At 34.6% G+C, this 26,608-nt stretch overlaps 3 protein-coding genes across 7 annotated transcripts in view; 1 reads left to right on the forward strand and 2 right to left on the reverse strand.

The window, feature by feature from the left end:
* Positions 1-446: 446 nt before the first annotated feature.
* Positions 447-1,196, reverse strand: LOC127849891 (oligodendrocyte transcription factor 2-like). The gene has a single exon (XM_052382642.1). It carries the CDS (start codon positions 1,194-1,196, stop codon positions 447-449), a length of 750 nt encoding a protein of 249 aa, XP_052238602.1.
* A 9,389-nt stretch (positions 1,197-10,585) lies between these two features.
* On the reverse strand, positions 10,586-15,331 carry LOC127851744 (uncharacterized). Of its 2 annotated transcripts, none has more exons than XM_052385610.1 (4): positions 15,229-15,331; positions 11,316-11,381; positions 10,934-11,025; positions 10,586-10,836 (listed from the first exon to the last, which is right to left on the reverse strand). In XM_052385610.1, exons 2-4 carry the CDS (start codon positions 11,378-11,380, stop codon positions 10,634-10,636), a joined length of 360 nt encoding a protein of 119 aa, XP_052241570.1. In that variant the 5' UTR covers position 11,381; positions 15,229-15,331; the 3' UTR covers positions 10,586-10,633. The 2 variants fall into 2 exon arrangements, with proteins under 2 accessions (XP_052241570.1, XP_052241571.1); XM_052385611.1 differs by lacking the exon at positions 15,229-15,331 and adding an exon at positions 15,061-15,222.
* Positions 15,332-18,485: 3,154 nt separating this feature from the next.
* The window catches only part of LOC127851739 (connector enhancer of kinase suppressor of ras 2-like), an 87,143-nt gene continuing 79,020 nt past the window's right edge, over positions 18,486-26,608 (forward strand). For 3 of the 4 annotated variants that reach the window (XM_052385602.1, XM_052385605.1, XM_052385603.1), the window contains exons 1-2: positions 18,486-18,656; positions 23,706-23,875. In XM_052385602.1, the coding sequence (XP_052241562.1) occupies positions 18,575-18,656; positions 23,706-23,875 (252 nt within the window). In that variant the 5' untranslated portion in view covers positions 18,486-18,574. The remainder of the gene's footprint in view (positions 18,657-23,705; positions 23,876-26,608) is intronic. The other variant, XM_052385604.1, reaches the window with a different exon arrangement.

A 26,608-nucleotide genomic window follows, 5' to 3' on the forward strand; every position in this document is an offset into this window, starting at 1 on the left:
ACAATATGAATGAAATAAAATACTGTTCATTTTGGCGTAAGTGAAACAACAGAAGGAAAGGGACATGCCATAAGCAAAGCGCAAAACAAAAGAAAGTAGGTATAGAATGACAAAGAATATGATAGTCTGAGAATAGTGGGATTACGAAGAGACAACAAAAAGTCGAGAAAAGATTGTCATAATGCATACAAAATGCATAAAACATGTTTTAAATTGCCGTCATGGGTATTTATTGATACTGCACAATTTATATGCAGTAGTCCCCTAACATTCGTACCACGAAATGTTTCGTATTTTTAATCCGCTGCTGTACATTTGCTTTTTTAACATTCTAGGAACACACAAACTTGCTTGTACTTTCTGAAATCTGCTTTTGTATTTTTTATCTTTCTGCACAATGTCTCAACTTTGAGATAAATGTTTTGTCCACGCCGAACCACAATACACTACTGGCACGTCTGCTTCCAATCTGACTTCGGTAACGTCGCGAGCGCAACTTGACAGAAATTGCACGGGCACATGGGCGAAACCCCACCGCTCACGTGACACGCGACGTTTGGTATGTGGAAACTGGGAATTGTGTATAGATACGGACTGGCATGTGACGTCACTGGTTGATGACTAGAGGTCTTCGTGACATCATCCATACGAATGGATGTCTTGTCGTATGGTAAGTACGGTGAGGTCCTCAGTAGATGGCTTCCCGGAAGTGACGTCGCTAAGGTAGGGATCCTGTCGGATGGCAGACCGCAAGTAGAGGTCACGTTTACACCCGCTGACTTTTTCATGCTTACGTCCGTGACAAGTTTCCGCATTTCTTCAAGTGATTTGTTCAACATGAGAATGTAGTTTCTAGCGAGAACTAAGGTGGCCATTTTGGAAATCTTCTTCACTGAAGGTCCGTGTGAATAAGGCAGCGTCTTCCTGAGACTGTCCAACGCCGAGTTGAGATCGTGCATGCGCTGACGCTCCCGGTGGTTCACGCGCAATCTGACGTCTTCAGGAACGTTGGATTTGAAACGTCGGTCGAGTTTCTTTGCGAGCGATTGAGGGCTGTTGGACTTCTCGTCGTCCGAGTTATCGTCGATGTCGGAGTAGCAGACGGATGACGTAACGTCTGCTCGCGATTCAACGTAATCGTTGACGTCGGATTTTGAAGACTGCAGAAGACTTTCGATACTGTAGGACAGAGACATCTTGGCCTTTTGTTCTTTTCTGCAAAAGAAAGGCACATTCAATAAATTATGGAATTTATATAACTTTCAATTACATGTGATATTTATCGTCTGTGTAATCATAAACAACATTATTGTTATTATTATTATTATTATTATTATTATTATCATTATTATTATTATTATTATTGTTATTATATTTATTATTATTATTATTATAATAATTATTATTATTACTATTATTATTATTATTGTTATTGTTATTATAATATTCCTTTAATTTTTTACCTTTAACACACACAAATGTAAAATCCTGTTCTGGTCGAGTCGATTAGATAAGCAACTGTTTTTCCAACAACCGGACGTCAAATGAGCATTCCCAAGATTGTGTATCAGACGATAATTCAGCGTCTCTTTTCTAAATGTGTTCAACGCAACACTTATCTGTTTTTACAAATGACAGATGTTCAAGCGGCTGATCACACCCTCTGACTATGGGGATGCAGACGATTAGTTGACCTTTTATCCACCCCTATTTGTCCAGCGATCCAATCGTGTGATTTTCACAGTTTAAGAAAAGCTTATCATCCACCATCAGGAGCAGGCAATGATTTCTATTTGATGACGATAGCGATTTATCGCATTCGATCTCGTCTTAATTTTTTCGTCTGCCCGCGGGAAAAAAATGGGCGGATCTTTCGTCCGATTTTGTCGGTCGGGTTGGATCTTTATCAAGTAATTATCAGGCTTATTAAAAGATTTTTAATGAAATTGTCAACTGTTCCAAACATATGTAAATGTCAAAACATCTGTAGTTATTTTTCATCACATGTTATAAAATGTTGTTGTGTCTGTATTTTTTGCAATACACAGCGTACTTATAATTGGGACCTACAGATATAATATGTTGAATAGTAAGTAACAATCTGACTTCATTTATGTGAAAATTTCACGTATAATTATGTTAATTATTTTAATCATGAACTTATTGAACGGTTAAAAATGAAACAGTTAAATGTTGCACGAATAGCAGTAATTTTATTTTATTGACGACTCCTACATATTTCCTTCCCTGATTTGTTTTACATATTTATTCATTAATCAAAAATCAATGCAAATTCCAAAAAATGCAGTCAATATTGAGATCTCGTATTTTTGTTATTGTATCGGCTTAATATAATTTTATTTTCGTCCTTTCATCTGACACAAAAAATGAAAGTGCATTCAAGAAGTCGTTACAAAATATCATAGGGATTTATTTTACTAGTTTACTTGACTTGTTATTATAAACAAATCTTTAAAAGAAAAATGTTCAATTTCAAACAACTCTTTCTAGTCAAATATTTCCGTGAGATAGAAATTGCATTTTTCAATATATTTCTGCGTTACTACTTGATTTTTATGTTTCATATATATAAGCGAGAAATTATTTTTTGAAAGATTCCAACCTGCGTAGAGTTGATTTATGTCGTCGAAAAAAAAAACACGCAATAAAAATAATCGCCCTAGATGGGTAATGCATAACATATTATTATAATTATAAACATCGGAATCGGTGACGGAAAAATCTAAACATTATTTAAAAAAACATACTTGAAAAATCTTCCTTTTTGGTATCATATATTGTCTTTAATTTTCAATACCAACGCCCCTCCCCCAAATCCCTAGAGCTTTATAACGTATACTCAAAATAGCCACAGAGACGCCCCTTCAAGTGTTGTTTGATTGTGTATGTTGGAATGAGTATTCTTTTTTATTTACAACTAGAACATCAGATCAGTTTTCATTTTAATTATTTACGCCGAAAGAGTAAGTGTGGTTTTCGAAACAAAAGGAATACAGATTTCAACAAAATTCAATTGGTACGCTTAATCATTCAAAATTTTGCTCAACATATTATGTTAATATTGTGCATGCAATACATTTATTTCGCTCATTTCGCTCACAAAACTCTTCACTTAAATTGAACATTTACTTTTTTGTCGTCTTATTTTCTTTTTTCTGCGAATGTTAATATCTGAAAGTAATCTAATTACTTAACTTAAGATATTTTTCTGATAATTAAAATCAATCGTAATAAATTGTTCGTAAGTTATCGGGTTTTTTAATCGATCGAGAATTATTCAAAGATTTTTATCTCTGGATACGATCTTTAGACAGGAAATATACTAACTAACTGCTTTATATTATTTAATTGTATATTTTTAATATAAACAAGTAATTCGAAATAAATGTATAAACTGGACTTTGATAACAAATGCCATAATGAAAGCACGACCATAAGAGTACGTTTTTACAAATTATGCAAAACTTCACCTTTACATTGTTGAACGTTTAAAATAATACGTTGCTTGTACCAACTTCCCCTTTTTCTTCTGATTTAAGAAGGTTAAAGCTTTTCCAGTTACACTATGAATCTTGTTCTATAAAAACTGGGCTTAATGCATGTGCGTTACGTGTCGTCCCAAAAGAGAATGCGCAGTCCGCACAGGCTAGTTAGGGACGAAACTTTCCTCATTTAAGAACTTTTTTCTGTAGAGGAAGTCTCTTCTAAATGAAAACCCAGTCGGCCAGTGATGGAAAGTCTCATTCCGGATTAGCATGTGTGGACTGCACAAGCTATATATCTGGGACAAAACTGTACCCACATACAGTAAGCCCCTTGTTTTTTTTTCCAGAACGAGTCTTATATGCGCACTTAGTACAGGAAAATATACATCAACATTGAAAGCGTGCGTATGTCAATTGTTTGCCGTTAAATAACATTCGTAGTGCTGTAGTAAAAGATTAATGAATACGAATAAAACACATCCACTAAAAACATTTTATTGTAACTATTGTATTTATTTATACTGAACACGAAGTTATATTATGTCAATATGAGTAGATATGTGTCGGGTTCTTCCTATAAATAGTGGTATACGATTTTGTTTGTACTACTTATTTCTATATATTTGCCGCGACATTTAGACTAGTCGTGTTTAATGAATGAGTCGCGCTCTGGGAAAACTTGGCTTAGTGCAGTTGCGTGTTGTCTCATAATAGCCTATGCAGTTTTCACGGGCCAATAAGGGAAGAAACTTTCGGATTGTATGGCATTTTTCGTTTAAATGAAGTCTCGTAGTGTTTCACTACTTATTACCGTATATTTGCTTCGAAATTTGGACTAATCATGTTACATAAATATATTTCAATAGTTTTCAGAATGTATTCTGGAAGACGTAGTCATTATACGTATTCAACATATGTAAAAAAAAATAACACACAGACAGACAGGATATGTAAATACACAAACATAAAGTTTGATAATGAATTAAGCACGATAAAGGAATGAATAGTAGTTGGCTGCCATTATAAGTTAAACGAAAAATATAACACAAACTATATGACAAATACGATTAAATACGAATTATACATTTATTTAAATATATAAAGTTACACGAGTTGCGAAATTATGTAGATATAATGCAACAATATTTTAGAAAATACCCTGATAAATATTCTTTTGTCAACGATATTATGCACATTATGGAAAAAATACATCAATTTCATAATTTCTTACGCATACGCAGATATTTAATGTAGTGTTATTTTGTTTGTTTTGGAGAAGTATGTTTTTCAGCTATCATTCTGACATTAGCGTCTCGCACCTTTGTTCCTTGGGAAATTTAAATCACAATAGATAACACAAATGGATAATAACGAAGAATATTGAACAATTGTTCCGGTTTAAAGTTGTTAAATTTTGATCGACTACGATTTAATTTTATCGTTTTATCAGGTGAGAATCTAATAAGTATATACTAATTAACATTTTCTCGATTCGGAGCTATTAATTTATAGATGAAGATATCATCTTTCGACCTTTTAATGATTATTTAAAGTGTATTCCATATCTTTAAATTTTCTATTTTCATTTATAACTTAAAATACTTCTCTTAAATGTTTGCATATGTGTATTTAACATAGAACGTGTAAGTGGGTATATCATACAGTGTTTGTTTTTACAAACTCGATATTTTGTACAATTATTAGACATGAAAACTGCATGCTTACATGTATATATCACGGTGAATAACCCATACATGATTCTTAATAAGCAAATATGCGTTTCCCTGCATCTATACGAACATTCAATCGATGTTCGCTTTGGCTTAATAATCGGTACAACTTACTCTTGACAAATTATAAAATTGCACGTAAATATTTAAGATGGCACAGTCAAAAAGTTTATTGACACGTTTATAAACGAGTGTAATAATGTAAGTATTGAATACATAGGCTATCGAGTTAATCAGATCCCACTAAAAGGATTGTTTGGTATGAGTTTAATTAATAAATATATGTATAAATGAGCATTGCTCTATGAAAAGGGGGTTTAATGCATGTGCGAAGTGTCGTCCCAGATTAGCCTGTGCAGTCCGCACAGGATAATCAGAGACGACACTTTCCGCCTAAACTTGATTTTTGCTACGAATATTCTTTCTTTTAACAGAAAATATCATAAAAGCGGAAAGTGTCGCACATGCAATAAACCCCATTTTCACAGATAAGGCCCAAATATCGTGAAAACTATCTATAAGAACTAGCTTATCTACAGCTCATTGCAATCGCATTAAAAAAGAATATGTCGAGAAAAAAAGGAACAAAGCAACAATTTTGGCGTAGTATCTCATAAAAGCAAGTCAAAAGGAAGTAACGCACCGCCAAAACCCAAGATGACCACAATATATAAGCATTCTGTTTTCAAATAAAGCATCAACATGTGTAAATAAAACACGCCAGCATAGTGAATTTGCTGTTGAATGTACGTTACATTTAACATCGTAATAAGTTCCTCACTTATTATTCAATTGAATGGAGTACTAAATAAAATATTCGCGTAAAACAATAAGTGTGCGAGTTGTTTGTGCTCGGAGGTCTCGTGGGTGGCGTAAAACCGTCTTATCATTTGTCATCATCATGTTACAGATAAATTTGAGCCTAGCTCTGGGAAAACGAGGCTTTAATCATGTGCGTAGAGTGTCTCCCCAGTCCGCACAGGGTAATCAATGACGACCCTTTCCGCCTTTATCTTATTTTTCGTTAAAAGTAAGTCTCTTCTTAGTGAAAATCCGGCCAATTAATGCACATAAATTAATCGAAGGGAAACTGGCTATGTGCAAACAGCATAAAACTAGAACAGCCTGCGAGTTACTCGCAGTCTGATCAGGTTATATGCTGTTTGCTGCTCACCAGTATCCAAGGGTTCAAAATGAAGCCTTTAAATCTTGAATCAAATTAGAAAGTTTTTTAATTTAATATACCTTTCTAAGGGACAAAAATGAGTAAAAATACGTATCGAAGTGGTCAAAATACGTATCGAAGTGGTCAAAATACGTATCTAAGTGGTCAAAATACTTATCTAAGTGGTTAAAGGGTTAAGATCCGTTTGCCCAGATCAAGGCTCAGTTATAATAATTCTCTGTTTTGGCTCGTTTCAATAACGACTGCACATTTTCGTCAGGCCGTCACAATCGGTAAATACATTTAAAAACAGACGCTTCGGGTTCCCATGTTAGTTCTAATTGACGTTCACAGATGTTTAATACAAATATTTAAAAGAAATAAACCTATGATTTAATTGATCGTAATTCGACACAATGCTTAGGTATATCATTCAGAAATGTTACAAGTGGTATACCGGATACTTTTACCATCAAATACATGTGCATGTTTTAGCAAACAGAGCAAAACTCCAAGAGATGTCAAAGGCTCTTAAGTGGCAATCTGTTAAATAGAATTACAATATTTACTATTCACATGCCCGGAAGCAATCTCCGTGAATACAAATCTAATCCGGTCGAAATATTTTTCAACCAGTAAAATAATGTTTTTCTTGCCAGCGAACACCCCGTTATTTTCTGCACGAAGGACCTTTGTCACAATCTTGTTCCTCCAAACTAGCAATTTTCGCGTCTAAGAATTCAGATTGTTCTCGGTTGATTAGAACCGAACACCTGACCCGGTTTCTACATTAAACCAATTATGTCCACAACCCCGTATTGAGCATGCGCGATGCGCCGGATGTAAGCAGAAAATTGCATGCTGGGTAACAGATTGTCACGTCTGCTGTTTACTTTGGCCTCGGGACTTCATTTGAATATTCAGCGAGTCAATAATTTTGCAATTTCTATTGTGGGAACAGAATTGAGTTGATGGTATCGCTTCTGAACTATGACACCTTCCCATTGGTTAAGATTGAGAGACTGTGTATCGGTCCCTGCTCCATCGCTGGTCAATTTACACACATCGGACTGATAATGTAATTATCAAAATAGAGAATGAAACGAGAATGATTGGAAATCGCATTGTATATAGATAAATAAAACATCTACAAATTGAGGTTCATAAACATACATAGATTTATATTCTAGATCGAGTGGTGTTCGAAATTAAACGATAACCTACCAAAATCAATGCCCGTATTTGAACATCGAAAGCATAACAATATCGGGCACTTGTAATCTTTGAACATTTGCAAATCGTCGGAAACGACAGTTGTGGAAAAATATATAAATGTGAACAAAATTGTAAGTGCTTAAACGAACTCTTTCGCATTTTCTCATAAGTCTGTAAAGTCATATATTTTTTTGTAATAACACATCTGTTAAATTTAGAATAATGAAAATAATCAGGACATTTATAAAAGTTGAACGTAACTGTTTGGCTTCTCCAGGATTTGAAACAGAGTAGTAGTACCGCATCGTGGAGTCGACCCAATATTTGGTGTCCAACTCTTAAGTGCGTTCGCATTTTAGTCAATACCAAAATGCATTGCATTGGTATATCTGATGTGTTCACGGAACATACCTTGGTAATTTTCTGTTTTACCTCCTTTTGACATATCTAATGATATTACACTCCACATTTCATTATTATCACCAGCAACATTATACAAATCCAACTTTCGATTAAGCATTCATTTGAATACAAAAATGACGAGCCTCGTATTTCAAACCAATAATCTATTAATCTTTCTGTAATGATTTTCGTCCAACATTATGATAATTCGTGTATTATTCTTCCCCCAGAAATCCCGAGATCGAGACAAACCTTTGAATTCGTGTTTTTTTCTGCTATTTTATATATTTTGTCTATGCTAATTCGGTCTATTCTAGTTTTGGAATCAAAAACATGTAATGGATTTTTTTCAAAGGTGAGTCGTTTGCATGGTAACCAAGGCTAACATGTCCCTTCTAGAAATATGATCGTACTGCAAAAACTGTCGACAATCAAATTTTATAGAATTATTATTTCTGGATTATTAGTTAAGTTTATAACTTGGGAAATAAATTTTGACCTTCTGGTTAACTTAGGTTTACGTTTTTTCGCAGAAATTGTGAGTAATTAAGTGTAAAAATTGTGTTTCCAGGCTTCAGACTGCACTACGGGGCCTTGTAAACTGCACTACAGAAACAAACCCAAACAAAAACGAAAAAAAAAATATTGTGTCAGTCGTTTGCATGTTAGGATAAAACGCATGTCAGTCAGAAAATACGTAAAGCGAACATCACAGTACATAACAATCATTTATTGATTTTTTGAAAAACAAAGGTATAAAACCTTTCGCCCGAAGTCCGGGAAATCGCCAAAACTGTTGTTGTTGTTGATGGTGATGATGACGATGGTGATGATGATGATGATAAAGAAGATGATGATGATGATGATGATGATGGTGGTGGTGGTGGTGATTGATGGTGGTGATTGATGGTGGTAGTGGTGGTGGTGGTGATGATTCTCTAATCCATATAATTATTATACACTCATTCCAAGTTTCAATTAAATCCGCTGAGGCAATTCCGAGATGTGTCTCCGGACATACGAGTGTTCCAGGGCTGTACAACGAAATGTTTATGGCCTTCGTCATAGGGACATGGGTCTTGGTTACTGCACTGCTAAACGTGTTCAGAATGGACGGCCGTACGGAAGAACGGACGGACGAAAGGAAGAACGGACGCCAAAACCATATTCTTCAGCCTATGGCGGGGGATAACAATGTTTTGTTTATATTTTTGTAAATAACCTTTGTAAAAACCAGTGTAGAGTCCAAGGCAGACGTTGGCCACGGTTTTATTTAATTATGTGTTTGTTGGGTTTTTACATGTCTTGTCTAGCGCATTTGTTTTGTGTTTCAATGTTTGTGCATTGGTTTTTTGACTTCATTCTATTATGCTTTGTTTATATTTCCCAATAATTCCATCAATATTATACGTCACTTCGAGAATAATTGCATTAAAAACTTTATTATAATAATGATATTTATGAAAACTTTTAAAACAATTGTTAAATACAACTTTATAATGATTGCAAATACTTAAGTTATGACCTAAAATAAGAAAATAGAGTTTAAACATCACAACAATGTTATCACGATGCAATTATCTTATTAAAAGCATTAAATAAAAATGCACGTTAAATGCAACATATACATATGAATTTTTTACATTAAAAAATGGCAACGTCACAAAACCAGGCTTTCAACAATTTTGCTATTAATTTTATATAAATTATTGTGCAATGACAACCTATATTTGCATGTATGTTATATTACACACAAAATATCAGGGAAATAAATCCATCCATATTAGGTCTGCATATAACCTACCAACAATACACCCACATAAACTTAAGTCATTAAGCAGACACAACTTTTCTATTTAAGTCACATTGACCTTGACCACTATTCGACTGGCCCTACATACAATTTCAAGGTTCTGGCCCTACATACAATTTCAAGGTATGTCTGCATATAAGCTATACACACACAAACTATCAGTGCAGTACTCCCATCCACACTCAAGTTATCTACCGGAAATCATTTTTCTATATTTGGTAAGACTTGCATTGACCTTGATTGAACTATCTCTAAATACAATCACAAGCTATATCTCTGAACAAGCCAGCTTTATCAAAAGATTTATCAACATTGTCTAATACAAATTGAAGTTATTGTCCGAAAACCACGTGTTTGCTGTTTTTTCGGTTTTTATCAATTGTGACATTCACTTGACTAGCTCCAAATGCAATCTTAATCTATGTGTTGATGTTAGCTTCACACATATTTCAGTGAAATATCTCCATCCAAACTCAAGTAATTGAGCGGAAACCGTTTTCTTTAAGTATCAATGACCTTGTACTTGACTCACCTAGTCCCAACAAGAATCCCAATATAGGTCCCTATGCAAGCCTGAGATATCAAACTTTTTATTAAAATTGTTAAATGCAAACTAAAGTTTAGGATATTTTCAATCACATATCTGAGTTCGTTAACAGCCTGGTTTAAACGTTAATTGCATGGACAGTTCATATACATTTTATGTAATCAACAACATCAACAAGACTTTAAGTGTCAACAACAAAAGCAACAATAATATATAACGTTTATTTGACTTAATATATAATAGATTTATGTTATATTACATGATTACACACGAGGCTTTGATTTTGGCGTACTGCTGGCCAAACTCACAAACCAGGGTGTTAACCCAATGAGCACCAACTTTAGAAGAGAGTTCCGTACTCCTTGAAAGGGCAAGCGCAAAACCCTCAGGATCGGCTTTCTGATTTTGGCCGTTGTGAAAGCTATGTTTACAAGCCCAAGTAGCGTCCACAATGCTGCCTGTAATAAAGTTTTAAATGCATTATATTGCTGTCTGTCACGGTAAAGCAATACACCAATATGTTCCACTATAGACGATCGCAAAATGATATCATACCTGTGTGACCACCAGCCTCGCACTTCTGCTGACACATCGCGTTCATGTAAAAGGGTGAATTGTGTTGAGGACACTGCCACTGTATCACTTCTCTTTTAAAAACAAAATGAAATTCACCATAAACTTATGCCTATATTCAATGAAATTTATTTAAAAACACTTGATAAATATATAAGATTAAATCAAAATGTAACTTACATGTTATACGGAGATTTCCGAGAGAATGAGAACATTTCGACTTTACAATATTTACAATTCATACCAATTATTTTTAAATAATAGAGCATACTTTCATCTCTGGTTTTATTTATTTTGTTTTTTCAAATAGGATTTGTTTATCTAAACACTTTAAGAAAACACAATCAAGGAACGATTAACATACTTATGAGGGCAACCATTCACAGGACATCCGAACTCCATTTTTACCCATGCACTTAAATCCGTCATGCTGCAAAGTTAATTACAAACGCATTATTTTCTTTATTTTTTTTTAAAGAAATGCATTTTAGATATTGTGTAAGTTTATGCTCTTGTGTAACCAGTGGGGGAGGAGGGGGGGGGGGGGATTTCCCGACCGGGAAATTAAGTTATTCCACTGAGCTGTCAAATAATGCTACTATTTTATCATTTTACTCCCAGATCGGAAAACAACACCATTTTTTTCAAGGGGTTATTAAATGTCAGTAGGCATATTAATGGTTGTTAAGTGGATAAGTGGATAAAGTATTGTTTTGTTTTAGCTGTGTCATTTAAATTCAATTGTATTGATATAAAACGGATTATACTGGAGAAATGTAATTTACGAACACAGGTACATGTAATTTAATGATGACTCACGTGGTAATTAATCATACCAATGAAACTGTCATTCTATGTACGATTTATGATTGTGTAATGTCAAAAACGCAAGTTTTAGTATATTTAAGTATATGATCCTTGTAGATGATACATTTAAGTCAGTTCCTATTGTGAGCGAAAACTTAAAACATATAATACACGACGTATTCTTTCTGTGTTGAAGAAGGTATAGTTGGTTTGATTCACCCATCAATCTCTAATGCTCTGTAATGTATTTGCCATGCGTTTTTCGTAGAATGATTTAATAAAAGAAGCTTTTTTATTACACGATCGGGTTGGATACCAGATAATAATTATAGCGTACGACGCTCCCTTTAAATAAAAGTGGTAATCATTGTTGTGGCTTATCGACCGATGAGATTGTTCGTTAAGATTGCCTTACCCCATGTGACTTTTAATCTAAACACATTGAGTAGACAATAAAAGTGTTTCCAGCAAATTTCGGAGATGGTTCTGCGCTTTAACATAATTTAACACACACATACTTTTAAAAGGCACACAAATTCGAAGAAAGTTACAAAAAATCGACCGCTTTGAAGACGACTTTTTGTTCACAGATTTGATGGTTATACAAATGTACACTATAAAATACTTCATAACCCCAGACAGTAATGTTAAGTTAGATGAAAAATTTATAAAAAAGGTACCCTATTAGTTTTTTATCAATGGTATTAAATATGATCACGTTATGTGTAAACAGTACACACACACAAACATTGAATTTGCGTCAGTTATAACAGTCTATTTCGAACCAAACCGTGTTTAAGCTAATATATACGGACAACAAAGCTTTTCAATATGGAACATATCAATTATTTTTTCAAATAAAACACACTCTTAATTAGACACTGTTTGATATAAGTAATAGATTCTTAATGTGTTTTCAACAATACCATGATAAATATTATTTTTAATTAATCTAACAAGAATTATTCCACCATATTGACTAATGTATTAAGCATGAGCGCGATGATTCTCGATACTACTAATACTCGAATCAAATACCAATGCGTGACAAACCACTAAAACAGGTTTGTTCGAAGAACGCGCGTATAAATATTTAAAATATGTACGGATACTTCGCGTGTGGCCGGTTGACTCATATGTTTTAATTTAACTTCCATTATTCTTTTGGTTTTCTGTTTTGTATCTATAGGTTTATGACCAGCAATATGTAATAATGTAAAATAAGCCGCAAAAACACCGCGTAACATCCCGTACTGCGTGTGATGAAGCTAAGAACTACACAGAAAAAGACATTCGCTATCCTTAATTTATCTCATTCATTGAACTCGTTACCTTTCCTAAACTCCAACCACAATCAAAGCTGTATATCTTTTTTAAAGATATTTCTTGTTTATTATCTGCGTTTGACAACAAATATCAAATCAAAATGAAAAGGGCGGGGATTCAAAATTGTTTTATTTATCTCAACGCTGCCAAATAATAATTATTTTTTTAGCCATGAAACTGAATAGTTAATCATTTATAAAAAAAAAAATAACATTAATTATACATCTACACGTCACTGCGAAAACCTTAAAAGGGCCTTTTCACAGATTTTGGCATGTTTTGAAGTTTGTCATTAAATTCTTTATATTGATAAATGTAAATATTAAATTTTAAAAGCTCCAGTAAAAAATCAAAAATAACATTTTAAAAAGGGAAAAAAAGTAGCTCGCAGCAGGGCTCGAACCAGTGACCCCCGGAATCCTGAAGTCAAAACGCATTAACCACCTGAGCTATCCTGCCAAGCATACATAAAATGCGTATTTTTTACGTTATATAAGCAATCTTCGTAGTTTCACAAATTTAAACGACAACAACAGAACTCTCCAAATTATTCAATCGTTTCGCGTTGCAACGCTTTAAAATTTTTAGGTTTTTAAATCGTCAAAAGATGCATATAATGGCTATATTAGACCATGGCAAATGTTCAGTAATACTGTTTCCTCACAAATATCATAACTAAACCGAAAATTTGCGAATCTGAAACAACTTTTTTCAATTTCGTCAATTTACCAAACCGTGAAAAGATCCCTTTAAAGTGAAGCGAACAATATGCCTATATCACCCACCATAACTATTTAAATAGTTTACTTTGTTATATATTCACGGATGTCGAAGATGTGAAGGGGGCGAAGATTAAGATTGGCAGCTGCATTTTTATGCCCCTGTCGGTCGGTCGGTTAGTGTGTCCGTCCGTCCGTCCGTCACACTTATCGTGTTGTATCTAGATAATGTCTAGGCCAAGTTCGAACATGGGTCATGCCGGGCCAAAAAACTAGGTCACGGGGTCACTTAGTGCCTTTTTAAACATTCAGCATGGTGCCCGCTCGCTTATTCAAGTAGTTTTCATCCGATCTTCACCAAACTTGGTCACAAGTTTTATCTAGATGATCTCTAGGCCAAGTTCGAACATGGGCCATGCTGAGCCAAAAACTAGGTCACAGGGTCACTTAGTGCGCTTTAAACAGTCAGCATGGTGTCCGCTCTCTAATTCAAGTACTTTTCATCCGATCTTCACCAAATTTGTTCACACGTTTTATCTAGATAATGTCTATGCCAAGTGCGAACATGGGCCATGCCGGGCCAAAAACTAGGTCACGGGGTCAAAAACTAGATCAGGGGGTCACTTAGTGCGTTTTAAACATTCAGCATGGTGCCCGCTCTCTATTTCAAGTAGTTTTCATCCGATCTTCACCAAACTTGGTTACTAGTTTTATCTAGATGATCTCTAGGCCATGAAAACAACTTCATAGTAACAAGTACAATGTATTCAACGCTTTGCTTTAGTAAGTATAAGAAAATGTTTATTTTTTCTTCATTTTTTTCTACAGTAGACAAGAAGATACGTGCATTCCTGTTATTTGCATGCAAAGAATTGGCAGAAAAAAAACATCTACAAACTGCAGCAGATGTTATACGTAACAAACAACAAAAATTAAATATTGAACACCTTTTATGCAGCAAACTAATTGTTTAATAAAATAATGGCGATGTATATCTAAAAAACAGTTGCACATTTATGCTTTTCGATTGTTCAAACAATTTATACATATCATTTGGAAGCATTAATCAATACACTTGCCTGTAATCAAATTAATTCACAGAGTAACTTCGCCCTTTTAACCTCCCACTTTTTTCCTACGTTTTCTATGTTTTGATTACAAGCGTGTAGAATCATCAACAACAAAGCGTGTGTACCCATTTTTTTTTTTTAATTTGATTAAAAAAATAATGAGAACCACAAAAGTAAATATACTTACCTTTTAAAGAATGATAATGTGCTACTTTTCGTTCAATCAACTCCTTAATAATAGCGATACTTTTGCAGCTTGGCAAGGCTTAGACTTGTTCAGTATTTATACCAATTCGTCAAGCAATAAATTCATTCCCTGTATGCTCATTTAAATTTCAGAAAACTGTTAACTGACCTTGGAAACTTCTTTTGGTTTCAGATATTGATCCAATTATAACCTTCGCATGCGATTGCATCGTCGCATTTAGTTGAAATAAGCTATTTGTGCTGCACATTTTGATCTTTAAGTGGATTATTATCTGTTAACTGTTCGTAGATAGTTTGTGTTCAGCTGATTTTGACAATGGTTGGTCCGGATTTCAAATGTTAACTACAATACATTGTACGTGCTTTTTTTTAAATTCTTTGAATATTGAATATATTGTAGCGTTAACACCGACAAACAAGCAAAGTCGTTGAATTGATATCCCTCGCTAAATGCTTGTAACGCAAAACTTTGTACAAAACTACTTACAGAATCATTAATTGCTAAACTTTAAATAAAGCTTTATTGAAACCTATATAAGCATTTCTAAAAAACGAAGTAGAAATTTTTAAATAATAAAGGGTGCTAGTAAAAGATGGTGTTATTAAAAGATGGTGTATAAGGACTATTGTTGTGACTCATTCCGCTATGTGTGTATATAATCGCCAACAAGTTTTAATTTAATCTAGCAAGAAGCTTATAAAAGATATTTAAAAGAAGAAATTGTGATAACTCTGCTTTTTAAAGTATTTTTGTCCGTTAACCCGCACATCGCAAGTCCTGTTCATCTATTGGCCCGTAAACCTTGACAAAGCAATCCCTGCTCATCTAACCCGGATATAGCAAGTCCTGCTAATCTATTGGCCGGGATATAGCAACGGCTGTTAATCTTATGCCCGTAAACATGGGCATCACAAGTCCTGCTCATCTTAGTGCCCGTAAACCTGGATATAGCATGTCATGTTTATCTGTTTGCCCGTAAACCTGGACATCGCAACACCTGCTCATCCATTGGCCCGTGAACCCAGGCATAGCAAGTCCTGTTCATATATTGGCCCATAACCGGACATAACAAGTGCTGTTCATCTGTTTGCCCATAAACCTGGACATCGCAAGTCCTGTTCATCTATTGGCCCGTAAACCCGGACATAGCATGTGCTGTTCATCTATTGGCCCGTAAACCCGGACATAGCATGTGCTGTTCACCTATTGGCCCGTAAACCCGGACATAGCATGTGCTGTTAATCTATTGGCCCGTAAACCTGTACCTCTGTTCCGTAGTGACACATATACAAATAAACTCGACGAATAGTTCTTTGCTCCTTATTCAGTTGTTAATATAAAATTTCCAATTCAATATAATTCTTTAAATTAGTTGTTAAAGCAATATTTCCAAGTCCATGAAATTCTTCAAGTAACTAACAACGTTTCCAAGACATGACAAAATCCGTCCAAATCCATCCAGACAGAACCCCACCCCTAAGGGGTCCCTGAAGATAAACCTCTAGCGTCCCTCTTATGTGTTGCATCCTTATTGTTTTTAGTGTTCAAAAAAGCATTGCTTATATACATGTATCGTTACATAAACATGTCAACTTGATGGATCAAACCAATTTGTTGAAGTGCATATACGGGCGTATTTATTATTTGTTAATTGCACCGACACGAAAACAAACCTCAATTAACCATGTAATCTTGTCATGATCTTATAATGTAAACGGACTGAACCCATTTACAAGCTCACATCAACTGTCAACAAATTAATGAATCTCTGACGTAAACACAGGGCATGCATAATTGCGAACAAGAAATATTCATAAAGTATGCGACACCTCACAAGTCCTGCTCATCTACTTGCCCATAAACCTGGACATCGCACGTTCTGCTCATTTATTGGCCCGTAAACACAGACAAAGCAAGTCCTGTTCAGCTATTTGCCCTTCAAGCAGGACATACGAGTCCTGCTCATCCATTTGCCCGTAAACCCGGATTTAGCAATATATTTATAGATCTTTATTTTGACATGAGTCACAGGCGTTTGCTATTTGTTTAATATTAATAACACATCTGCATTTAAACTTGTCACAAACAAAAGAGTTCGATCTAGGAAAACGGGGTCCCAATGACATTTTTTATATTTTTTGTTGGAACAAAGTCCTTTTTAAATAACATATGTGGTCAAAGTGACACAAGTACTGAACGGCAAATTCTTCTGAGACAGCTCTCTGTGAAATCAGGAAAAAAAGCATCCTGGATTAACTGTGTGCGACATCTGCTTGCGAAGTATGAACTAGGAGAGGCTGATGAGTATCTAGAAAAGCCCCTTAACAAGTCCCAGTGGAGATCGAAAATTCATAGAACAATAGTCAGTTACTGGAAACAATATATTGACAAAATAGCCTCCACCTATACCACCCTCAAATTCATGAACACTGAATACACCCCTGGCAAGCTTCACCCTGTGCTACAAGTTGGATGTCTTTCTGCACTTGAAGTTACCAGACTACCAGTGAGGCTTAGGCTACTTACTGGCACATACAAGTGAACAGTAGCCGTTTTAACCAATACGCCATTGATCCAGTGTGTCCGAACTGTAAAGAGGCTGACGAAACAGTACAACACTTTCTGCTACAGTGTTCTGCGTTAAAACATGTGAGATACCCAGTTATGTGTGAAATATAGAATATTCTGAACTCTATTGGTGCAAACACAAACATATACTCCCCTACACTATTGGCCCAGGCTCTTATCGACTGGTCAACTATTGTCCAAAATCAAACCCGATTTAGAGAGAAACAGGGTGCACTGGAATTTCATGTGAGAAGACTGTTCTTCTTTCTACACACTGAAAGATATAAACTCTATAAACAACTGTCCAGAAACCATAGACTTCTTGGCTAATAACGCGGAGTCTAGACATTTGATTTTATCTTAATTATTTTAATTATTTTTTTCTCTACGCCGCTATAGTAACTGTTGTGTTGTAAATGTTGTGTGTTTATACGTACATCGTGATGTCTTATGTCATGGACAAGCTGCATAAATAGTAAATACTCTGGGTGAAGGTGTGATATTCATATTGGATATATACTCCCAGCAACTGCTGGGGTTCGTCATTTCTGGCGGTGAAGATTAAACAGAACAGAACAGAACAGTCCCTTTTAAGCGAAAATCCAGTTTAGGCGGAAAGTGTCGTCCCTGATGAGCCGTTGGGGACTGCATATGCTAATCTGGGACCACACTTTATTCACATGCATTAAACCCCGTTTTCCCAAAGCGATGCTCAAGTGGATGATGTGCAGCGCATTTCAATGCACGAGTTGTGCAATATGTGGCGCTGTAATAACAACAAGGTAACATGAGCCAGAGATTGCAGGCCGTGAATTTTACTTTGTGATTTTTACAACACATGAAAATTTTGGTAAATTAATTTGGGATGACAGTTTCATTGAAATTGAGGAAGTTTTGTGTACTTTAGATTAAAAACGTGTGCACAATGAAAATTGAAGAGCAAAAAATGGCTGGTAATATTTATTTCGAAAACTGGACGCCAGATCAAGTTGCCGAATGGCTGAGAGGTTTTAATGTTTTTTGTTTTTATCGATTTGTACTCATTATGTTTCGAACCGGATATTCCACTTAATTTTGTTTCCTAAATTTTCTAATTGTTAAAGTGTATTGGTTATTGTTTTTTACAAATTACCATCATTAATACATTATTGCAAACTCCATAGTATTACGAATTGTTGTTTTGAACAATAAAATAGTACAATGTATATTATACAAATCCTTTTTTTTTTATTTTACAATTGTGTTTCGACATTACAATTTACAATAAAGATAATGTTTGCCTGTTTTATCATTCAAGTACACAAATAATAATACAGAAATTCACAAGATCAACTGTATTTTTTAAAACTGTTACAGTGCCCTAGATAATTATTTGAGAAATAGTGTTTTCACCCATTGATTTTGAAAAATAGGGTGATTTCATTCTTGAAATAGGGTGAAATGATTAATAAAAATGCATACATGTACATTTATATCATTGATGTTTTACTTCTGTGGAAGATGCTCACTTGTTTTGATTCAATAAAACTTAAAACTATCATAATTAACTTTAATAAACTGATGTTTTATAACATCTTTAATCATTGAAACTGTCCTTAATATAAACTTAAAACAAAAAAAATCTATAACACGAATGATCATTTGGCTCTTGCTTTCTTGGTTCGAAACAGTTTGCGATCGACTGATATTTATGTGCAACAATAGCGGACGTCTTAAATTTTTTTTTTCGCATCGTTATAAAAACTGAAAGTAAAGGCGCTTTATAAATACATGCACAATGAGCGACGGATAAAGTCAGATTGAAAACGCATGTATGTCGAGGAAAGTAATTTGATTAGACGCTTTATTTAACTATAAAATCTAGAACGCAGAGAGTTTGAATAAAGCTTGACTGTTTCATGCTCCGTCATCCAGGCGCTTGCTTAATAAAGACGCGTGACGATAATAATTTCAAAGAGAAAATACCGAAAATGAGCAAAGCATTTTCGATTGAAGCTATTGTGTTGTACGCATCGAATTTGACAAATTTGCGTACAAATCAAAATGGTTGCGTTTTCAATACGCATGTTATTGAATTTCTTTGCGTTTTTAGACATTTTAATAGGGTGAAAGACGCAGATACGCAGCTTATCTGGGGCACTGCTGTTAAAAGCTTAGCAAAAATGATAAAAAATTATAATCCCACTGCAGTGCTCGAGCCAGCTTTTCAAAATAGAGGGGAGCTTCCCCAAAAAGGGCACATTTCACGTGTAATTTTGGAAAATAGGGCATTTGGTTATAAATATACTTAAGTATATACTTTGGTTATACTATATACTTATTAATTGTAAACATTAGTGCATTGGATGACTTCACCAATTGTATGCTGTTCCTCATTTTGTGTAATGAAATTACAATAAATATATTACTATCTACATTAGCGCTAAGGAAAACTTCACGCATTAGAGATATGTAGATATCATATTTCTTTCCGGTGTGTGTGTGGGGGGGGTGGGGAATGTTTTTTTATCACCTATCATCATTGAACTGCATGTTAATCTTTCAGGTTCCAGTTTCAGCATCAGTGGCCTTTAAGAAGAAAATGACATGAAAAAAACATGAAATTAATTCAGCGGTTTCACTGGGTCAAAAAAAAGTTGTGACTGTCACTACTTAAATTCATTGCTTTAAATAACTTTGAGCCAATGTTTGTCCACAATAATAATATTAATTAAAACAAAACTCTATATTGACAAATTTAAAGTCTAAACAATGATCAATGTCACCATGAAGTAGCATCCAGTCTGGAGATTTAAATGAAACATTGTTATTGTTAATAATAGGATTTATTTATTTCACAACAAGTTATTTCAACTAATGTAAACAACGTTGACAGTTTTGTTAGGTCGTGAAAATATATGACAATATCAACATTACATTTTACTTGCAGAGTGATAAATCCTCCTTCCAAACAATTTCTCTATTTCTTGAAATAACAACTGTCTGCCACTATTCATGTTAAAATTCATCATGATTGAGGACAGTGTTTTTAAAGTTCAGAATTAAAATCCAAACACAAATATGTTTTCCATGCCGTAATTTCGGACTAAAAATTAAACGCATATTCGCTTCAAAGAAATGATGATTAATTTTCAAATGTTAATAGGTAATTTGAATTAAAAAACACTATTTTTGCAAACAAAAAAATATAGCCAAAGAATTCAGAAGTTTAAAAAAATCAATAGTGCTGAGTTTGATTTCATTCGAGTGTGATTGTGCCTAACCAAGCGTGACCTCAGAGATAATCTTTCACAAAATGTTACTATCGTCTGCAACAAAAGGCTAAATAGTGATCTGATACGAACCATGGCCTTGGGGCTTGTTTGTTCACAATGTGTTGACTTAATACACCCCAGGCAGTCATGTTAGGGTGTTATCTGTGTATACATGTCGATGTTTCTGGCGATTTATACGGCCTGAAAACAGAAATTTAGAGATTAATAGGGCATTTGACAGAAAAATAGAGGGGCGCTTTTTAAGTGGGCAAATTTTAGAGCTGGAGCACTGCACTGGAAGCTTCTCTATGGTGACACTAAGACATACGTATATGTAGCCCTGATAATTTTATCAAAAGCGCATGTTATTAAGGAATCCTGGACGGATGTTTCTATGCTGATTTTAACACAGGGGGATATTTGTTTCTATACTGTTTTTCAGTAGGATTCCCTTCATTGGAATAATGTTAAGAGATTTTAAGACATGCTACTTGCCAAGTTAAAATTTTTGTAGATAATGGTTTTTTTTGCTAAATAGACACATAAACATGTCGTTTTCATGTTATTCATACATACCATAACTTTTTTTGTCCTAGGCAAACAAAGTGTGTGAATATTTGACCTCAAGACGATCATCGGCACACCGCAAACAATCTTTCATTTCACCTTAAATTTAATCAGATGACAGTACAGTTCCTGCAAAAACGCATACTTTGACACATAGATATATCAGTGCTCCAGCCAGCTTTTCAAAATACGTCTTTCAATACGAATTTACTACAATTTTCCTGAACTTCATCCGCGTGTTTACTTTATTTTAGCCTTTACCGCAAACAGTACGTAGTTCACTATCATGACTTTCGCTTTACGACATCTACCCCAAACCATACGTATTCCAACATGTCGCACAACAGCAAAAGCTATCGTAAAAAAATTGACAAATCTGTTTTAAATTGATATTCTTTTCAAACAAGTACAACTTAAAAGTCAGTCTTCTTCAAATACCGGCAGTGAAATATATAGAGTATATATTTTTCCCCCAAATATTTTAATGCCAAAAGTGCAATGTGGCGTCTCAGTGCCATCGCTTCCGGTGAAAGTGTCGCCGAAGGTATTAAAATTGAATAACACTTCCGAGAGGGGAATTTAAAAAATATTTGGGGGAAAAATATATACTCTAAAGATGGGGGAATTGGGCCGAATAACGCAGAATATTTCATCCGAAAAAAACACTGTGATATTTGGCATGCATGTGTATCTCATGGCGCTGCACATTTTGAGTGGTAAAATTTCAAGGTGAACATCATCCTGCAAGGTCTAGGGTCGAAAAAACAAATCCAAGGGAAGTAATAAGCTTTAAATGGACATAATTATCTGACCTTCCAAATTATATAAAAAAAATTAATAAATCAAAGCAGCACAGTAGGCGGCATTGTGTTTCTGACAAACACATCGTGGTAAAAGGTCAAGGTCATCCTTCAAGGTCTAAGGTCAAAAATACAAATCCAAGGGAAGTAATAAGCTGTAAATGGAGATAATTATTCAATATTGAAGATAGCAACTTGATATTTGGCATGCATGTGTATCTCATGGAGCTGCACATTTTGAGTGGTGAAAGGTGAAGGGCATACAAGTATCTTAGGTACTTTAAGGTTACCTGTGAATCTACAGTCACGGTAGTGGCTTATAATTATTTGCTACTAAAAATAGATTTTTGTTAGAGACAATTATTTTCAAGGGAAGTAATTTATATAATTATAAATCTCAGATTAGAGATTTCTTTACCAATAATTTAAGTTCTTTTCACAGTTACTGTACAGAATTTTTTATTATTTATAACTTAAATGATTGATTTGTCAATTTTTCTAAATGATATAATTATCATTTCTTTCCTGTAATAATTTGTGAATGGAAGGTTTCATTACATACCTGTGGACTTATGTCCATAGATACATGATGAACTCTGGCTATGATCTCTTTCATAAACCACAGGCCTTGATTGCCCCCCCCCCCCCCCGCAGTGGGATTGGATAAAATCCAAGGGAAGTAATAAGCTTTAAAGGGAGATGATTTCTAAATGCCAAATGATAACTATAAATTTTATTTCAAAGCGGCGCAGTAGGGGGCATTGTGTTTCTGACAACCAAACACATCTCTTGTTTTTGCTCTAATTATCATTCAAATAATGCCCTTTGTGACAGTTTGTCCCAGCACTTGTTTATTAAATATTCATTATCATAGACCATGACCATTTTCCGGATAATTACCCCCTTAAAAATTTTCAATTACCAGTGTAGTACATGCATGTACATCATCTGTAGCACTTTGTGGTTTTAGTTTTGCACTCTTAACTCAATGCTGCTTACTTTCATTAATAAATATTTATAACTGATAGACAGTGGTCGTTTATTTTTTGGCAGCTTGTGTCCGGAAGCTTGTGTTCAATAAGCAGCATAATTTTGTGCTTTTTGGAGGATTTTGGAGATTATTGTTAAAAAAGGGGGAAAATTGTTAATTTTTTCAGCTAATTTCACAAATTTGTTAAGAAGGGCAGCAAAACCTCTTAATATTTACCATAAATGTGTTTAAGAATTGCATGAATACAAACCAAAAAGACAGTTTCCAATTCAAATGCAACCCCATATAAAACGCAAAGAAAGAAAGCCATGAAAATATGTTATTTATTCTGTCTGAGTGAAGCCTCTACATTAAATCCAACTATTCCTTATATGCATCACTTCTTTAAAAAAAGTTTTTCCCCAAAAGACAGCCAGAGTGTTTTGACCATGCTGTCTGTTTCAGGTCTCGACATGGACGATGCTATGATTCCCTACATGCACTACTTCCTGGCGAGTGCTGTGGACGGCAAGAAGCTGATGGTGATGACTCACTCTGATCTGGAGAAGTTGAATGTCCTCAAATTTGGTCACCAGGAGCTCATCCTTGAGGCTATTGACCTTCTTAAAAACCTGGTAAGCAGGCATTTTTAGCTTGACTATTATATATGAAATATATATAGTGGATTAGCTCGACTATTATATATGAAATATATATAGTGGAGCTATCCTACTCACCCCGGCGTCGGCGTTTCCGTTGCCGTTTCCGTGCAAATGTTAAAGTTTTCGTCCTACCCCAATTATTTTAATTGTCCCTTGACATATTCCTTTCATATTTTGCATACTTGTTTACCAACATGACCCCAACCTATAAATAAGAGCAGACAACTCTATCAAGTATTTTGTCATAATTATGGCCCCTTTTCCACTTAGAATATGCAGCAAATGTTAAAGTTTGCATACTACCCCAAATATTTTCAATGTCCCTTGACATATTGCTTTCATATTTTGCATACTTGTTTACCATTATGACCCCAACCTTTAACAAGAGCAGACAACTGTATCAAGCATTTTGACAGAATTATTGCCCCTTTTATACTTAGAATATGCATATTATTGATAAATCTCTGTTAAACTTTGCGTACCACCCAAATATTTCCTATATCCTTTGACATATTGCTTTTATATTTTGCATACTTGTTTACCAACATGACCCCAACCTATAAACAAGAGCAGACAACTCTATCAAGCATTTTGTTATAATTATGGTCCCTTTTCCACTTAGAATATGCAGCAAATGTTAAAGTTTGCATACTACCCCAAATATTTTCAATGTCCCTTGACATATTGCTTTCATATTTTGCATACTTGTTTACCATCATGACCCCAACCTATAAACAAGAGCATACAACTGTATCAAGCATTTTGACAGAATTATTGCCCCTTTTATGCTTAGAATATGCATATTATTGATAAATCTATGTTAAACTTTGCGTACTACCCCAAATATTACCTATATCCTTTGACATATTGCTTTTATATTTTGCATACTTGTTTACCAACATGACCCCAACCTATAAACAAGAGCAGACCACTGTATCAAGCATTTTGACATAATTATGGCTCTTTTACACTTAGATAATTGAACATTTTGCTTAAATTGCCCTAACTTCTTTATTTATGATCACATTTTATTATTACTTTGACAAAACAATACTTACCTGAGTACCACAATGGATTCCACCCAAACAATACCCCTGGCCCCTACCCAGAATCCCTTCCCCCCCCCAACCTCCCCCCCCCCCAATTTTTTTTTTTTAAACATCATCTAATAAATTACCCCACCCCACATTATACCCCCCTCTCACCCCCCCCCCCCCCAAAATAATATTTTTTTTGTTTCTTTTTTTATATTTGAAAGATCGTCTAATAAATGACCACACCCCACATTATACCCCCTGTCAAACCCCCCCCCCCCCCCAAAAAAAATAATTTTTTTTTTGTTCCTTTTTTTATTTTTGAAAGATCGTCTAATAAATTATTGAATATGAACAATTTCCCCATGATGGCTTACATAATACTGTCAAGCACTCGAATAGTCGAGCGCGCTGTCCTCCGACAGCTCTTGTTTAATCCCCCAAGGGGGTAGGATAAAGATTTGCCCTTGTGACCGATCAGTCTTTCCCTAAAGTTCCCATACACGCTCATTTGTGTGTTACAAGTGCAAAAGAAATGAAAAAATATACATGCTATTAAACAATCATGAACTGCATCACAGGCACATGTGAAAAATCAGAGAACTTTAACAATCAATTTCCTTATTCAGTCATGGAAGAATCGTTTTTATGCCTCTGGTAGGGGTGAAATATGACATTTGCACTGTCTGTCAGTCTGTCTGTCCGTTCGTCCAGCATTATGTTTTCCGGAGTTTTTTAACGCATCTTTCAGATATTGAGCTGATATTGAGCTGATTTTTGGTATGTGAGTCTACCTTCATGACCTACAGATGAAGTAAGAGTTTCGTTCAGTCAATTGAACTTTGGCTTAGTTATGGGCCTGTGGTTTCGAAAATGTTTTCCTATGTTTTTTATGCAACGCCTACAGATATTGAGCTGATTTTTTATATACGGTCTACTGTCATGACTACAGAATGATGAAGTGTGATTTATGTTCCTGTCCATTGATTTTTGGCAAAGTTATTGGCATTGGACTTTAAAATGTTGTCTTTAATAATTGTTTTCTGGACTTTTGTTACACAAGGCTTTCAGATATTGATCTCATTTTTGGTATGTGAGTCAACCTACATGACTTACAGGTAAAGTGTGATTTTCTTTGTAGTCCATTGACTTTTTAACAATTTTCTCTATATTTACAGTTTCCGATATTATGTTATTTTTTTATGTGATACATGACTTACAGATGAAGTGTGAGTTTTGTTCCAGTCCATTGGTTTTGGGCAAAATGAATCAAATTATGGGCCTTGGATTAACAATTTTCTCTAAAATTGCTGTGATGCAGCATAAAAGAGAGTTCAGGGGGAATTATATTCAGTTTGACAAACGTAGGTCTTGTTAAATATAGGAATAAAACTTTGAGTGACAATTTACATATTTGCAAGGGTAGATTTTAAACAGAACAAATGTGTTTTCCCCAGATTTGGGGAATAAACAGATGTTAATTGAATCTTAACGTGTAGGTTTTTCAATTAGGTCATTATATAGAGTCTGCAAAGAAAACTTGCTGGGAAAAAATAGCACTATTATCAATGTTTATTTTAAGAAGTAAACGCAAAGGAACTGCAACTTCTATGTAGACAGTCTTACTTGAGCACGACTGGTTATTGTCGGCTCGGGTACTACTACCCTGGGT

Source organism: Dreissena polymorpha, chromosome 11, assembly GCF_020536995.1.
Source record: "Dreissena polymorpha isolate Duluth1 chromosome 11, UMN_Dpol_1.0, whole genome shotgun sequence".
Lineage (NCBI taxonomy): Eukaryota > Metazoa > Mollusca > Bivalvia > Myida > Dreissenidae > Dreissena > Dreissena polymorpha.

Bases quoted from the DNA above. Each gene is read 5' to 3' on its own strand.
- LOC127849891 (XM_052382642.1), bottom strand. From the start codon at position 1,196: ATGTCTCTGTCCTACAGTATCGAAAGTCTTCTGCAGTCTTCAAAATCC.
- LOC127851744 (XM_052385610.1), bottom strand. From the start codon at position 11,380: ATGACGGATTTAAGTGCATGGGTAAAAATGGAGTTCGGATGTCCTGTG. The intron at 11,026-11,315 runs GTATGTTAATCG...TGTTTTTAAAAG, and splicing joins GTGAATGGTTGCCCTCATAA to AGAAGTGATACAGTGGCAGT. The intron at 10,837-10,933 runs GTATGATATCAT...ACTTTATTACAG, and splicing joins CGAGGCTGGTGGTCACACAG to GCAGCATTGTGGACGCTACT.